The sequence below is a fragment of the Thunnus albacares genome, chromosome 2 (assembly GCF_914725855.1).
Source record: "Thunnus albacares chromosome 2, fThuAlb1.1, whole genome shotgun sequence".
NCBI lineage: Eukaryota > Metazoa > Chordata > Actinopteri > Scombriformes > Scombridae > Thunnus > Thunnus albacares.
The window spans coordinates 3,011,995-3,030,302 of NC_058107.1; the positions used below are offsets into that span (position 1 = coordinate 3,011,995).

Sequence of the window (18,308 nt, forward strand, 5' to 3'; positions counted from 1 at the left end):
CACGGAGTAATGGCGTCCTTACCATTGAATGAAGTCACACCCTTTCTGTGTATGCTGTTATCCGAGCTTCTCTGTTCTTTATTTTGGTAGCCGTGCCAGCCGCATGTGCATGTAAGTGCATGTGAGTCCCAATTCCATATTTGATCAGTTCCGCCCAGTTTGACAAGTTTTGTGAGTTGTCGGCTCTCTTTTTTTTTTCAGCTTCATTGATCAATCATTGTGTTGTGTTGTGTTGGTCCGTCATAAATTGACGTTTTTTATCCGGTGTTTAAAGCCACAATTATTTTCTACACTTTTAGATCCTGGTGTTCTTACTATTTTTTAACGAGGTAAATGTTTTTAGTCAGCGGACACTTGGATTTTAAGTTATCAGCTGGATGTTGCTGACTGGACTGCCTCGACTGCTGCTAGCTTAGCTGGGTTTGTTTTTAGCCTGGTGGCTAGGCTAGCCGGTTGCTCTACTCCATTCTATACCGGATACCTCTTGGCTGGCGTGGTTTCTGGTGAAACCAAGGACATACCGTATTTCCAAGCATGGTCACCTCCTCGTTTATCTCCGAGATCAAGGGTGAACTGGCCTCCATCGAACAGCTCATCTCTGTCCTTCTCCAGTGGCAGACTGACCTCGGCTCCCGGCTAGTCTCGCTGGAGCTTCCCGAGTCCGCCAGTTTACCGGTGAATGTAAATCGCCCTGACACAGTTGACCCATCTCCTGGCTGTTCCACTTGGGCCTCAGTAATTAAGGGCAAGGAAAGACTGTCCCTTCCTCTCTATGACTCCCAGGATGATTCCACAGATTTGGAGCTGTGTAACTTCTTTACTCCTTTGGGCTTCGCTGCTGCTGAATGTGGACTGTGCTGACGGAAAACGCAAAGTTACACCTAGCGTTATTTCCAAAAGGCGCAGATCTCTGTGCAGCAACTCCAGCTCTAGAGCCGACTCTCCTTCTGACAAACGCCCTCGCCTGTGTACTTCATCACCGGAGGACGGTGATAGAGCTCCTGCTGCAACACCCAGAGCCCCAGTCGCTCCGGCGGTCCTCCAGTCTCCGCCTGGCTTTGGTCCCTCCGGCCAGGGTGCTTCTCTGCTGGACCCACAGAGCTTGACCAATGCTGATGCTAACCCAGCTAGCCAGGTCAAATAAAAAGGGTGGTGGTGTTGCAGCCATTTTTTCAGATATTTTATCATGTAAAAGTGTCTTATTTCGTTCTTACTCTACTTTTGAGTATTTAGCCCTGGTAATGAAATCTGCAAATCCCTGTCTAGTACTCACAGTTTACCGCCCTCCAAGGCTTAAAAAAGGCTTCATATCTGAATTTGGTGAGCTTTTATCCAAAATAACTATTGAGTTTGACTCAATCCTTATTTCTGGCGATTTCAACATTCATACTGATAACACCACAAACCATTTCGCCAACCAGTTTACTGACATGTTATCAACGTTTGATTTCACACAGCACACTGCCAGACCTACTCATAATCAGGGTCACACACTTGACCTGGTCATTTCCAAAGGCCTTGATATAACCCAAAACTGCACTCTAGATGTTGGGATTTCAGATCATTTTTGTATTTTTTTCAGTGTTGCCTGGGTAGCCGAACATGTACCTGGTCTAAAATCAGTTAAAAGGTGCTCCATCTGTGCAGATACATCTGATAAGTTTTTCACTAGATATACTAACTCTGCTAGGAGTACCTGGTCACATTCTGGTTTTAATTCTTATTTTACTTCTGTTTTTAATTTGTCCTCATTGTCTTTGTGTGACAATTTTAATCTTTCAGTGAAACACATTTTATATTGCACTTGTAAAAACCAAGATAATTTCTGGTAAATCTAAAGCACCTTGGAGGAATGTGGAAAGAATGTAGGCACTAAAAAGAACCTGCCGTAAATTTGAGCGCAAATGGCATAAAACCAAATTACAGGCTGATTATATTCTCTATAAAGACCTGCTCAGTAAATATAACAAAGAAAGAAATAAAAACATCTAGACAGCATTACTTTTCTCTAATTATTAGTGAAAATCTCAATAACTCTAAGTTTCTGTTCAGCACAATTGATAAACTGGTCAATCCCTTCAGACCAATACCTGCTGAACTCCACTCTTCACAAAAATGCAACGAATTTGCCTCATATTTTAAATCCAAGATTATTAACCTTCGAAACACCTGGTGCGAGTGACTTCTCTTCTTCTACTCAGTGCCATTCTGCCATCATCCTCTCCAACTTCGCTCCCATTCAAAGTTATGAGCTGCAAGAAGAAGTACAACAGTTAAGCTCTGCTACATGTGCTCTCGACCCAATGCCCACCAAGTTGTTTAAAAGTGTTCTCAGCTGTTTGGTAAATAATGTCCTTGAAATTGTTAATACCTCTCTACTCTCTGGAATCTTCCCCACAGCTCTCAAACATGCTATTGTTACACCACTGTTAAAGAAGAGCAATCTTGACCCATTTGTCCTAGAGAAGTATAGACCAACCTCAAACCTACCATTCCTGGGGAAAATTCTTGAAAAGGTTATATATCAACAATTACACATGTATCTGTCATATAACAATTTCTTTGACGTTTACCAGTCTGGTTTTAGAGTTTCACAGTACAGAAACTGCCCTGATCAGAGTTGTGAATGATCTTAAAATTAGCTCTGACAACTACAAAGTTACTGTCTTAGCACTTCTCGACCTCAGTGCAGCCTTTGATACAGTTGACCATGTGATACTTCTGAAGCACCTTGAACACTGTTTAGGCCTTAGAGGCACTGTTGTGAACTGGCTTTCCTCTTACGTTACTGGTAGGTCTTTTTCTGTTGCTGTTGGTAACTCTGAATCAGATGTAGTCAGCGTTCCATATGGAGTCCCTCAAGGGTCAATTCTTGGCCCTCTACTGTTTAATTTGTATATGCTCCCACTGGGGTCCATCATTCAACAATACAACATATCATATCAGTCCTATGCTGACGACACACTGTTATACATATCCGTTTCTGCCAACCACCTTAACCCAGTGAATGATCTCATCCAGTCCATTACTGAAGTTAAAAGAGATTCTTTTAGCAGGTCAGAAGGTTTTGAGGCACCAGATTAACTTTAACTCCCCTATCAGTAAAACCCTGTGATCATGTCAAAAACTTGGGTGTGATCTTGGATGCTGATCTTAACTCTCAGAGGCACATTTCCAGCCTCTAAGACTGCTCTTTATCATCTTAGAAATATATCCAAAGTTAGATCTTTCCTTTCACAGTCTGATTCTGAAAAATTGGTTCATGCGTTCATTTCCAGTCGACTAGACTATTGTAATGAACTCTTTGCTGGACTGGCAAAACACTTAATAAACTCCAGCTTATCCAGAATATTGCAGCCAGAGTATTAACCAAAACCAGAAGGTGTGGACACATCACTCCTGTTTTAATCTCTCTTAACTGGCTCCCAGTAAAGCAAAGAATTGATTTTAAAATACTTCTTATGGTTTTTAAAGCTATGAATGGCCTAGCTCCCACCTGCATTGTTGACATGCTCTCTGAATACACGCCAGATAGACCCTTGAGATCATCAAATGAAGGTCTCCTCACTATACCTAGAATAAATACTAAATCAGCTCAAGGTGCCTTCAGCCATTCTGGTCCTACTCTTTGGAATTCTCTACCACATGAACTCAGGTCTGTTACAACAGTGTCTTCCTTTAAAAGCAGACTAAAAACATATCTTTTTTCACAAGCTTTTAGTTAGGTTAATGGGTGAAACCTTTTTTTTTTTTTTATATACTGTCTTATATGATACTTGACTTGACTTAGATGTTGGTGCTATAGTGTGACATCTAGTGGCTGAATGTCGTGTATTGCAACTTACCCATAGTTTATTAGCTTTAACCAAGATCTTTCCTTAATCTTAACCAGACTGTAGTTGTCATGCACAGATATTGTGTAAAGGCAGAATCTTATAATGTTGGTATTGGGCATTATCCAAAGTCATCCAATGTCAACGTTCTTGTCTGCTGATAGGGTTGCAATATATAGTGCCACTATAGGAAGTCTGTCCTTTATACAGTGAGGTGGAAAGTAAAGCTGTGGAAATCTGGGTGGTGAATGGTGTGTCGCACATCTTCATGCAGAAGACCAAAGTCCATGGCTTGTCATATTTTTTCCAAACCTAACCTAACCTTACCATATCCTTTTTCATGATTTTTGGGGGGAATTTTACCTGTATTTGACAGTTAACATTGTATGGAGAGAGGGTTATGACATGCAACAAAGCTCCAAGACCGGATTCAACCGGATGTTGTGGTAATGTGGTATGTGCCTTAATCATCGGGCTACCAGGGTTTCCCAGCCATATGATTGTAGTTTATTTTCCGTAACCATGCTTTTTCCCTAACTCTAACTATTCCATTGTTGCTATGTACAGATATTGAAGAAATAATTTTAAAGTATATGGTGACTGAATGTTAAAAATGCAGGATTTTGCAGAATCCCACAATATCAATGTTCTTGTCTGTCTGATGATAGGATTAACTGGATGGTATCAAAATTCCATGTATATACTGTACATACTAGAAATATGTACTATCATCTCGAGTCTGAATCAAATAGCTGAGGCCAGCACAGAAGTACCTTTAGATTCTGTGCAATGAATTTACACTAGATGCTGGTTCATGAAGTCTGTATTATAGCCTTTTAAAAATGTCCTAGTAGTAAGGGCAATGCATTTTTTCTTACAAGAAATTAGGGTGTACTTTCACTTCTTCTTTTACATGTATGCAACTTTGGTGGTATTTTAGGAATCTTTGCTCCACTGAGGAGATATTAAAGCCCTAGTCCTTCAGTTTTGAACCATCTATTGTGTGAACATGACCCATTCAAACATGTAAAAGGAACAGACACAGAGTCTAATTCAATGACCTCCACAGTGAGCATATACATGAAACAAATAGGTGAAAGATAAACACTCATTTTACTGTCTAAATCAGCTAGAGTGTAGCTAAGAAGAAGCTAAGAATGTTTTCAAAAGGAAGAGATGTATTGCACAAATCTATCTGGCAAATGTTCTCTGCACATCCACAGAACAAAAAAAAAAGTAAAGCAGCACACAGAGCCATCATTTAGATTTTTATATACAAAGCCATATTTTATGCTTTAAAGAATGTATTTATTGGTTTTGCTTGGTTCCTTCATATGATAGCGAAAGCATTGCTGTTTGAGGTCATGAGGTCTACTGTATGAAGCAACCCTTTCACAGCACTCACATCCTCATCCTCCTGTCCTGACGCAGGTGCTGAAGGGATGCAAGAAGCTGGCCATGTCAGTGTGCTCTATGGGCCGGATCCCTGGAGGATACATCACCAATCACGTGTACAGCTGGGTGGACCCTCAGGGCCGGAGCGTCTCCCCACCACCCGATAACCAGGAGGCCAATCAGAGGCAAGGGCACGGCATGGAGGAGAGGACGGTGAGAACAGTGCGGGTGTGGTTGTGGTAGGACAGGAAAAACTCCAAAAAATAAGGCAAGTGTAGCAGATGTAATAAACTCTACAATTCAAACTCAATAAAACATCTGTAGAATAGAGACAAAAGTGTAGCGCAGACTTTAAAAGAAAGTAGTTTCTCTGAAAGCAAAGACACTGTTGGAGGATTTTCAGATGGCATCTGTACAGTGGCCGACAAGGGCAAACGCACTGCAACTTAGGAAAACACATGCAAGGAGACAAAACAAAAGCAGATTAAGAAAACATCATCAGTTTGACAACACATGTGCAGCATTTAGCATTTAGACTATCCCTGCACACTTGCCTCACAGCTGGCTGTACAACAGTGTTATTGCAGTGTGTTTGCCCTTGCCGGCCACCGTACATCTGTCAGGCTCAAAACAATTTATTATCCTGGATGATGGTGAGGGTTTTGTAGTTGTCCTCTAGCTCAGTGGCATCAAGGCTGATAGCAGTCAGTTCAGGATTGGAATATGGCTCTCTGAGGAGGTTATCATGACCTTTGGTGGTGTGACATTTTGGAAGATGCACTCATCTTACAACAAAGTAATCCACCACAGGCCTGTGACTGTGGCCCAGAGAAGATTGAATCGTATGAAAAATACATCTGTTCTCATGTTTTCTGATTGGATGGAACACCATTCAGCTTTACATACTGATATGTTTGTTAGAAATAAGTTGTTTGTCAAAAATAAGCCATCTTCCTACACAATGTAAATGTAAAATATCTTTATATTCAATCTCCTATTTATGATGCAAATGTAATAGAAATGCAGTAGATTAATCTGTTCACTTGTCAATATCATCGATCTTTGATGTTTTGAAACTCAACATAGTTCACAGTTGAGTTTTATGAGTAAAAAATCAGGTCAGATGTCAAGCATACAGTAGTGATAACCTTAATGATCATTGCAAACAATCATTTGTCAGCAGCCTGTAAGTTACATTCTTAGCAAAAACAATCTGTCTTTCCTTAACCTTTATTTTTGTACTTCAACAGTGGATATTGTAGGTAAACAAACAAAGTATGTAATTCTTTTAGTATTAAAATTATGTGATTTGCCAGATATGTTAAAAGTGTTTCCTAGTTATGTTAATTAAAAAACATATTTACTATTTATAATACTGTATACAAAGTCACTTCTAGGTGACAGGGTTGCAGTCAGCCAACTCACTAAGAATGGATTATTATGTCAATGCAGAATATGTACAGTGTTGATATTTGCCGTTTAGGCTCACTCCCCACAAGGATGCTTTAGGCTCAGCACAGCTGGGAGTGGAGAACGCCAATAAAAATTCCAACTGGGACCAACAGGTGGATGCTTGGGTAGAGGTGGGACTTGAAATACAGAAAGAATGAGCAGCATGATAAAAGGGTGAGTTGAATATACTGTATGTTGTTTGACTACAGTGTCATGTTAGTTACAAAGTAATCATAGACATCATAAGCTGACAAGGCTGTCACGATACAGCAGAGAAACATCAGGGAGCCTGTACACTGCTGGCAGCCAGGCCTGCACTGAACAAAAATGGTACCAAGAAACACCACAAAAAGGGAAAGGATTTTTCACCAGTTTTGGCTCCCTAGCTTCTCTAATAAATGTCCAGCCAGAGTTTCACTTTAAAGAATTCCAGTCCAAAATTACAAAAAGAAAAAGTGGCACTAAGCCCTGCCAATCTTAAAATAAACTATGTTTTTGTAAGAGTGCCATATTAAGTTATATATGGTTATATTATTAGCAACTTTTTAGAGCTTTGGTTCTAAAGTATAACTGATGACCAGCATTAATCAGGAGTCTATGTCAGATGACTCTCACTTCTCCTAGTGTGTTTTAATGAACTTGGTTTCTGCAGGGTGACGGTGAAAGTATTGAAGTCAGTTTAAGAAGTTTAAGAACTTTTGGACCTTAAAGTTAGTTAATATAAATAAGGGTCAGCATTGCTCATGCAGAGCTTTACCCATAAAATGGATCAGGAAGACTGCATCAGTCTAGCAGAGATTGATTTCAGTTTACTCTGGATTTCACTGTAATTAAATAGACAATTAGACACTATTCTTGAGTCCACTCTTCTCATGGAATCAATGTTCCACTGAGGCTAGACTACAACTGCCTCTGCCACAACTGAGGCTAGTGGTGCTATAATCAGCTGAAACAAGGGTTGAATTGCCAAATTGCCAGACAGTTTTTTGGAGAAAGGTGTAGAGGAGACTGGAAATCGATGTCCTCCAACCGCTGTAGGATGAATCTAAATATCCTACAGCAGCTAACTCCCTGACTAAACTTGCTGCATAAGCAGCTCCATGCAGCCAATGCAGATGCCTCTGAATGCAGCTCTGCAGATTTGAATGTGGCTTAGTTGATGTGTGATCCTTCCAAAAGCTTGTCAGCGGCTGATTTACACTCTACTGTATTATAGCAAAGGAGTTCAGAAAACTGCTTATATTTGATTATATTTAGATGAGCCTGGATGACCTGTAGGAGACCTAATTAAAGGGGTGAGGAGAGTGGTGGAGTTTCTGGACAGAGGCCTGAGATGCTTTTACTACTACAGTACGGAGGCATGATTTGTTGGCTCCTTATTTGGAGAACATATATATCTTTGTCAGTGATGGTGCCAGGTATATTCCAGTTGATCTACAATAGGCCAGCTCGTTGTTTTATGAATCATGTCTACTGAAACAGTTCTTTTGGGTGAGAATTATAGAGCTAACCATCCCAGTCCTCTCATCTCTAAGAAGGCTTTATGTAGTATTTCACAATTTTACAGCTTCCCACTGATATCCCTTTATGATAGTTTAATGTAACTTAAGTGGCAGAAGTTGATTTAAACCTTATCTTGCGAAAACATGGTTTAAATTAAACAAATGTGCCACAAATGCTTTAGGACTAGCTTTTACTTAAAGCTGCAATGATCAGTATTTTCTATAGGCCTAATACCAGTGGATCAAATGTCAGTGTGTAATGTGAGGGGCTTTGCTCATTATCACCAACACCACAGTTTCCCTCAGCTGTATGAAAAAATGTAGTCTTTTGTACAAATGGCATTGCAGGGGCATTGTTTTCTACTTTTTTGCGTATTTTTGGATTGTACCTTTAGGTTTACAAAGTTTTATTATACTATGTATGTGTTTCAGAAGACTGGACCAGCACTTGTTTTAAATCCAGTTCCAATTCTGCAAATAAAACATGATTCCAGTGAAGTCTTACTCAGTTACATACAATAATACAACAATCATTTCTTAGTATAGGGACCAGAGTTTGATCCTGCATGGACAGTATTCCATTCATTTGGTCTTTTTTTTTTAATCGATTCATGGTCTTCATATTGTTTATTTGTTTGTTTTTGTTTGTATTGTTTTGTTATGTTTTACTGGGGTGGATGGGACAGAAACAGGAAGCAGGGTATTGAGCTAGGATTATATGTAGATTATGATATGAGAAAAATATTGTACAATCTATTCACATTATGACACAGTATGCAGATCCAAATAACACACTGTATTAGTGTCTACTAATTTTACATTACATACTACAAGGAGAATTTTCCTAAACTCTTTCATTCAGTGAGTAGTAATCAGGGGTACATGGTCAAATGTGCACTGTGTGAATGTATGGAGCACATGGTTTTGGTAACTCTGAGGCCAGAGCTGTGCTCCTGTAATGCAGTTTGAAAACAGTGTTGCAGTAGGAGGTGTGATGGCCATGGCTTCAATCATAACCAATTTAAATCACTTATTCTCCTTCCCATTAAAGTCAGTGCACTCTGTGCTGCAGCACTCTGATAATTTGCTGGTGGCAGACAACACTCCAGAGTGGCTCTGCTATCAAAGCTTCTCCTGAGAGAAATATTCGTCTGCATGAAGTGCAGAATCTCCACAAGTAACTACAACTAGACAATGTGTATCATTTTTGTCTCAAAGTATCATCAGCACATTCAATTGATATCATAGTTGTAGAAAAACAAGACTACTGGGTGAAAACTGACTCGTTCTGAGTTTCTTGCTGTGTATTTATTCTCCTAGAGAGTTCTATAATAACACAGTACATGACTGGTACTACATATCTGTTGGGACGAGTAGCAGTGCGTTTGGTTATTATGAATTATTAAATCAAAAGACTATTAATATCAATCAATAATTCGGGCAGCAACTGTTAAAGAACCTCACATGGGGAGACAAAACTGTCAGATCTGTGAGAAGCACGGTTGGTTATTAACAATAATTAATAATTATCAGAGATGATTAATTGATTATAAAAATTAATAGAATTATTAATATGAATTAACAATTACGGGGCACCACCCGGAAATAGGGACCGGTAACCAAAACAAAGTAGTCTCATAAAAGAGAATATTAATATCTGAGAGATATCAGCATTCACAGGTGAAGAAAGAAGGGTTGAATTCGAGCTCTGACTCCTTCAATCAGCCACTTTTCACCATATGATAAACACAATAATGACAAAAGACTTCTCTTTAAGATATAACAGTGTTTATTAAACTTAGAAAAATTAACAAAGTTAACAAATGCTTCATTCAATAAACTACTATTCTAAAATCTAAGTCTACCTAAGCAAACACAAACAGCTATGTACAGGATGAACACATGCATGTGTCTGTGTGTGTGTGTGTGACGTGATGACGTCGTGGGTCAGGGACGTGGACGTGACTACGGGAGGAAGTCATGTCACGTGAGAACCACACGGCAAGAACCGAACGCCGACCATGGCGTCTTGCAGCCACCCAATTCCGTGAAAACACACGTGTCTGATGGCGCATAGCGAGGGCAGAGTCCCACGTTATCAGACCATCAGATGTGCAAAAAGATGTTGGTGCGTGTATGTGTGTGTGTGTGTCGAAAGACAGGGAGGAAAGAGGAGGGAAAGTGATCGTGAGAGGGAGAGAAGTGGTTCCTTTGTCCACAGAGAGAGCGCATACGGACGACAGTCTGAAACAAACAGTTACAAACACAAACAGCGGGACAAACACAAAACAGTCTAGCGTGGTGAACACAACTAAACAGGCAGCAAACTTAAAATACTCCTCAGAGTAGAGCAGAGCAAATGGACTCGGCGGTCTGTCAATCCACACAACAAAACAATAGCAATAAAGCTAAAAAGCTAAAAGCTAAACAACAACACTGATGCTGAAACTAACACACAATAACACTGCCTCTGCCCAGACTTAAGCCTCTTACTTGGTTGCTTCAGAAAGCGAGCAGGGTGTGTGTTAAGTCTTTCTGTCCGGCTTGGTCCTCAGCCGGAAAAGCATCTCATGGCCAGGCCTTCTTTGTGTGACCGTATGGTTTGAGGCCCAACATATCCATCTATCCATACATTTGCCACTGCTCATCAGAGTTGCAGCATTGTGCATGCTAAGAAAGGCAGCCTAGACTAGCCTCTAAAGGGAGATGTCCACGCAGCAACCTGATCACATACTCAAACCACCTCAACATTTTGATGTGAAGGAGCAGCAGCTGTAATCTACGTCTACTCATCCTGCAGGATGAACCCAGTCACCCTGTGAAGGAAACTCATTTTTTCCTATAGAATCCACAGTCTCATTTTTTAAGTCTTTGGTCATGACCATAGTTGAAGGTTAGAACATAGTTCGACTGATAAATGGAGAGCTCTGCCTTTTTACTGACGCCACCTCTTGACCTCATGTTCCATCTTACCTTCACTTGTGATAAAGACCCCAAGATACTTACTCTTTCAAGCAATTCACTCCAATCCTTGAGTGAGCAATCCATAGTTTTCTAGTACAGAATACAGACTTCCAAGTCTGCAAACTTTATATGAAAGTCAAATATTCCAAGTGCAAAACATAGTAATAATGGCCACAGTAGCATTGCTTGTTAGTGACACATCCTGTACTACATCCTCCCATTTAACTCAAGTTATCTCACTGAGACATCAAAAAACCAAAAGGGTGCTTGCAAGAAAGAACATGTTTTTGGTTAATTGACAACACTGAAGGATCTCAATGGTGTGTCTCTCTTACAGGTCAACCTGAATATGGACGATGGTCGCTCTCTGGGCCTAATGATCAGGGGTGGTGCTGAGTATGGACTGGGGATCTACATCACTGGAGTGGACCCTGGATCTGCAGCAGATGCCGGTGCACTTAAGGTACCCTGACTCAATGTATCTTGATAGTACTGCTAATATAACACTGCGAAATCTGTCCAACTTGACCAGTTCAATACAGATTAAGATCTTTCAGAGGGCTCCAGCTTCATTACCTGAAGTTATCTATAAGAATTCTAGGTTTCACTCTTGCCACTGTTGTCTCATGCTAGCTGCTCTGTGAGGCTGTGCTAAGGCACAGCAGTGCTTTAATCGAAATACTAATGCAGCATGGTAACCTGCTCCCAATGACAATGTTGATATGCTGATGTTTGGCAGGTATAATGTTTCTTTGTTTAGTGTGGTGGCATGCTATCTTTTTCTAATTAGCACTGAAGACAACGTACAGACTAATTGGAAAGTCAGGTGATCACATTCACGATCAAGTTATAACAATTCATCGTGTGAGGAACATGACTGTCAGTCTGACATCAGTCTGTCAACCTGCTGGGACCAGAAGAAAGGCTTAAACCTTTGACCTGCAGGTGGTGATAGATGAAAAATCCAGGATCACCAAAGTCATTAGGATTTATTTTCTGTGAACCATGAATATTTGTTCCAAATCTCATGACAATCCATCTAATAGTTGCTGAGATAAAGGAGAATGAAAGAAATAAAGAATAAGAATAATAAAGAATAATAATAAAGAAAAAGTCAAAGGATCACCAACAGTATTAGGATTCATCCTCAGGGGAATGTATAAGTTTAGTTTTAGTTTTGTTGTTTAGTTTTTACTCACTATGTTTCCAATAGTTAAATATTTCAGCCAGAACCAAAGGAGGCCAACTAGCAGACTGGAGGGCCAACATTTCCAATGCCAGTGCCATATTGCATGGCTAAAAACTGAGGTGTTTTTCACTTTTCAAGGAAACTGCTTAAAGGACCATACTGCCATTTTGCATTTGAATGCAGTAATATCACCTATTTTCCATGCATGCTGTAGTGTGTTTTTAATCGTTTCCATTCCCTCTAAGCAAACATTGTTTTTTTTATTCATTCCTGTACAATATGGAAACAGAGACTGAAACTTGAAATTAGTAATCCATCACAATGAACATCGCGTCTGCTTTCATTGTTGTCAAAGTTAGATTACTGCTGTGTAGTAATTCAATTCTCAAAAAAAAAAAAAAGCAGACATGATAGTGATAGATTACCGATATAAGGTGAGCTTTGAATTGACTTTCATACCAAGTGGAAATGCGCTGTAGAAAACACTTTTGATAAATCCACACTTGATTTGTGGAAGAACAAATTTTGGGATGTTCCTTTCAGTTTTAGTCAATGTGTTGTTGATGTGAAGATTTCCGACAGTGTTAGCTGTCATCCGTAACACCTGATTCAGATGAACCTGTTAGCATTCCTGCCACCTGCTCCCTATTAGGCTGCTAAACCTGTTAGCGTTGCTAACATCTGCTACCTGCCTTACAGCCTCAGTCAGGCAGCTGGTTTCACTTCCATGACAGGCCTGCTTTATTAGCCATGCTAAATCTCAGCTGTGTGCTTTCAGGTCAGCTTTCTGCCTCAACAAGCAGGCCACTCTCACTCTGTGCTATTTTTTAACCAGCCTGAGGCGAGGAAAACATAAGCCAGTGTTTCCTACCTGTAAACAATGTGGCTGAAACCTCAATATGGCTTTCATGATAATATCAAACTGTGTCCTACTTGAGGATAAAAATAAAACCTCAAATTTATGGTTTGATTCTTTACTAGTCCAAACTAATTGGGACACCTGGAAAAAATAACCCTACTATGAGAGAAAAGAGGTTAAAATAAAAGCTAAGTGTGAAAGGCATTCTAAAAATTCAAATGTCATCCTTGCTGGTGACATGACTGGCTGGTAATGCAGCAAAACTACAGCTTTTCACATGCTGACAGCAGGTAAAGGGAGAAAACAGGGAAGGTGAAAGAGAGGAAGTGAATAGAGAAAAGAGATGTAGTGGATGTTTTTTCTTCAGCTCAAGTATGTGCTTTTATCCACTCCTAGTCTGAGTCCATTCATTGTTTGTAGACACATTACAGTGTGTGTGTGTGTGTGTGTGTGTGTGTGTGTGTGTGTGCGTGTGTGTGCATGTGGTGGTCTGGATGTAGAAGATGGAGTGATCCTGCTGTTAGAGTTGGAGCAGCAGGTGGAGAAAGAGGTCGCGTATCCTTTCCCTGTCCCTCTCTCCTTGTATACCAGACACTGCAGCACATGATCATCACATCATAAGTCAAACATGCATAAGTGTGAAGACAAATTATTTTCAGAAAAAGTTAAATAATGCTTTTTTATTCAAAAAGTCTACATACCAGCAAATTTAATGTTAAGAATATATCAGTTCATGTCATTTTCTATCATTTAATTACAGGATGTGTAATTTTTTTTTAAACCATATTATTATTTTCATAGATTACACATTTTATTTTGAACTAGTTTTGATACTGCTCTTTCCCACTAACACCATTAATTTATGAACGGTTTCATTTCAATAGAAATAAAGCTTTTGTCAGGCAAGGCCTTAAGTTCTCAATATGCTTTTAACCAAGAGCGTTTTGGATCATCTAACAGTGTCTGTAGAATCAGTAACTTCCCAAACATACAATACCAACTCAACCAACCTGGCCAGGTGTGCAGAGGTGAGAGAGAAGGCAGGGTTGAACTTCTTTATCAGATTACTTGTCATTTTTTATAGTGCCACTATCAGGCTGAAATTGTTGCTTGCACACCATTATAACTATATCAAAAGCTAATGAACAGATTACTGTGAACTTCACTAAACACAGTCAAGCTTCCCACATGATGAACCCTTTGAATTTTGGACGGTGAGTTGAATTTTCCTTTAGCAGCATACTTTGGCAAAAATGTCAACTTTGCTGACTATTGAAGTTCTTTGAGAAATTTACAATGTAGTACGAAGTCAAGAGGTTGTGACGTGTATCACAACAAGCTAGCAATGGACTGTCAATGTAGCTGAACTGAACTACCTTCAGAGGATGTAAATGATTGATGTCATCAGTCTTTAGAGCTGTTTCTAAACAAACTACTGCACTAGTTATCTTCATCTAGTACTAGTTATCTTCACGTGTTTTTAAGAGTTTCTGAACAACAACAGAGGTCTTCAGCTACACTGGCTAAATACTATACTAGCTTACCTTTCTTGCAGCCGATTAAGGCCAAAACAAACAGCAAACATGTAGTTAGCGTTATTACATCACATTCCTTAAATTCAAGCCATTGTATCTATATGGTTGTTTGTAATGACTAATAATACCCCAAGAAAAAAATAATAAGGCACTGCAATTAACTATTATTTAATTATCAATCAATCTGTTGATTATTTTCTCAATTAATCAATTAGTTGTTTGGGCTATGAAATGTCAGAAAATGGTGAAAAATGTCAGTCACCATTTCGCAAAGCCCAAAATGCAACCTAAAATGTCTTGGTTTGTCCCGACCAACAGTCCACAACACAAAGATATTCAGTTTACTGTCATGAAGGACAAAACCCCCCAGAAAATATTCACATATAAGAAGTTTAACTAAAAGAAATTTGCATTTTTTTCTTTAAAAATGACTCAAACGATTAACCGATTATCAAAATTGTTATTGATTAATCTCCTGTTGATTGACTAACTGATTAATTGACTAATAGTTGCAGCTCTGAAGACACTTGCCTTCTTTTTGAGTGCCAGTTGTAAGAAAAAGTAAAATTCAGCAGAGAAAATGATAAAAGTGGGAAACAGAAACCCTATCAGTGAAAGAAAAGCAGAGTTTTAATATAGGTTTTGCCTTTGGGGTCATTTTTTTATTCCAATTTTTTTTTTAATTCACTTTCAATTCAATTTTTTTCAATTGATTTCTGGGAAAATTTTGTTCAGTAATTATGAAACCAATCTAATCTCATACACTACAGTCTTTATGGGCTACAAGCAAGGCTTTAGAGATTCAGACAAGTAGGAGGTCAATAAGTGTAAATGATAAAATCATGTTTTCTGCAAAAAGGTGAAAAAAACAAAAAAGACTAAAAAGAATATAAATGTCATTAGTTTCCAATGCAAATGTTTTGTATACAGGAACTGCTCTAGAAGAAAGTGTGATTATCTTGACACAGTTGATTCAAGGAAAGTCTGGCAATGTAAATATTATATAATTGTTCCATATTGTAAAGGTTTTTTCTTTTACTTGGTTCATTTTAAATGAATATGATGGAATGACTTGTTAAGATTTATAGTTTTGCTGTTATAAAGCTGAAAGCAGCAGTTTAGCCTTGTACATAGTTTGAAATTGTAATGTTAAATATTCCTGAACTCAGCATCACTAGAAAACTAGAAGATCCATCACCTCAGCCCTATGTGAAGAGGCCAGACTGAAAGTCATATTACTCATTTATATTTGTGCAACTCAGTAACAGTTGCTTTTGCCCATTCATTACTTTAAGAGAATGAAACGCTCAGCCATATCCATTAGAAAGTGATATAAATCTGCTCTAAATCCATTTAATTAGAGGCTGTTTCTGAACCTTGGAGAGGTTGCTTTGACACTAGATTAGAAATATAAAGATGAACAATTTAAATTCTCTGTTCGTTTGTATTGTTAAATACTATTTCACAAGCTGGTATGGATGAGAAATGAAATCTTTTGTTTCTCTGTCTTTTTCCATTTAGATTTGATTATAGATTTTTCATGACTGCCAAACATACGAGAAAGACAGTATGACAATACAAGGACATGACATGGACATGGCACAGAGAAGACAAGCCAGTGGAAGCAGGGAGGGGGATGCTTACAGTGTTAAATTATTCTATGCATGTGTTTCTATTTAACACATAGTGTGACCATAGGAACACATGCATGCAAATGATTTTACATCAACATATGCTTGCTCCAATACATTGCTCTACAGGGACAGACAAGTTGGTTGAGACCAGGAGTGAATATTATGAGTCCAACAATGACCTTGTTAAATTACAAAGAGAAGAAAGCAAGACATTGTGAGTCCAAGAATGACCTTATTGTGTCCCATATGCCATTCCATCCCCTATCCAGATATAATATGGGTGATGCAGCTTCTTCCATGCCTATAAGGTTCAGAAAGTCCTCCAACCATTCATTAAGTTAAAACAATTGACCTTTCTAACTTTCCAGTTCATAAGAATTATGAGTTTTGTTGCAAGGCATGCTAATGCAACAATTTTTTGTACAAATGTAGAATGTATGCCATCGGGCTGGATGCCCATCAAGCATGTAGCTGGACATAGAGCTAAGTCCATGTTCAAGCTCTTTGAAAGAGTGATTCTAACTACATGTTAGAGGGCCTTCACAGCTGGACAAGGGTGTCCACCTTCCCATAACCATGCCAGCATAGGGCTTGATCCATCTTTTTAAGTCTAGAGGGGGTAATGTATGCTCAGTGTATTATTTTCAATTTTATTACCCTAAATTGTACACATTTGGACAGTGATACTGAGTTCCTGTATTTCATTCCTTCAGGTTTCCGGGGCAGAGCCTAAATGAACAGAAAGCATAAAAACATTAGCAGGATGGCGTCACTTTTAATATTATTATTTGATTATATCTAACACCTTGGGTATAGAGGTAAGTGGATCAGATAAAGTCAATAGAATATCATTCTATTAATTTCATAATTTTGAACTGATGTCCGCCCATTGAGATACTATGTCTGGATTTTCATTAATAGCACAGGCTAAGGGCTCAAGGGCTAAAATAAATATTGAAGGGGATATTGGGCACCCCTGCCATGTCCCTTGATATAGATGGAAAGGGTCAGAAAGAATGTTGTTCATGATAGAGTGCTAAACCATTTCATACAGACAGGACCAAATCTGAATTTTGATAAAATATTTAATAAATATGGCTATTCAGTCCTGTCAAAGGCTCTCTCAGTGTCCAGCGATTGCAAACATCCAAACATCACCTGAAGCAGCCTCCTCATTTTATCAGCTGACTGACACCCAGCCACGAATCCCACCTGGTCCAGCTTCACTAGAGGTGTAATAACTTTCTCCAGATGGAGGGCAAGTACTTTTGCAAAACACTTAATTGTTGTTTAGGAGACTTAAAGGTCAGAAATTGCTCATTAACTGGTGGTCTCTCCCAGGTTTTGGAAGAAGGCATGTTGTGGTGGTACACATTGTCAAAGACATTGACTGATTTTCTATCATGTCATTGTACAACTTAACCTACAATGGAGACAAGACAGAAAGCATTTATAAAATTCAATAGTGAAACCATCACCTCCAGGGGTCTTACTCGGATGAAAGAGATTTTATAGAGTTATATTTAATACAGGAAGGGGGACGTTCTTCAAGAAAGAATCCGAGCTATGATCTTGTACTGTGCACTCAGCTTGTTTCTCTGTCTGACGGTTGGTCTTTTATGCTGCCTTTTGCCGTCACACTCCTGAATATTATGTCAATATTGTGTGAGTTCTGCCTGCCGTTTGTGTGTACTCCATCTCTGCTGTGGCTTGATGTTTAATTAGTATCAGCTCGTCTCTTGCCAGAGGTCAAGCCGCAGATTTGCCTGTCACATCCAATGCATTGGAATGTGTCTTTGGCAGGCTGATGTGAGATTAAAATTAATTTCCAGCTTTTTTGGTAATCATTTAATGATTTTCAGTAAAAAAAAAAAAGAAAAAAGAAAAATTAGGAAAAATGCCCAAATCCTCTGGTTCCAGCTTCATAAAGGGCCAGTGTGAAGGA

The 18,308-nt window shown here is 39.0% G+C and overlaps 1 protein-coding gene across 2 annotated transcripts in view; it reads left to right on the plus strand.

Annotated features, from left to right (window-relative positions):
- whrnb (whirlin b) overlaps nucleotides 1–18,308 on the plus strand; it is a 98,379-nt gene that overhangs the window by 42,129 nt on the left and 37,942 nt on the right. For both annotated transcript variants that reach the window (XM_044363066.1, XM_044363075.1), the window contains exons 2-3: nucleotides 5,265–5,441; nucleotides 11,484–11,609. In XM_044363066.1, coding sequence (XP_044219001.1) covers nucleotides 5,265–5,441; nucleotides 11,484–11,609 — 303 coding nt within the window. The remainder of the gene's footprint in view (nucleotides 1–5,264; nucleotides 5,442–11,483; nucleotides 11,610–18,308) is intronic.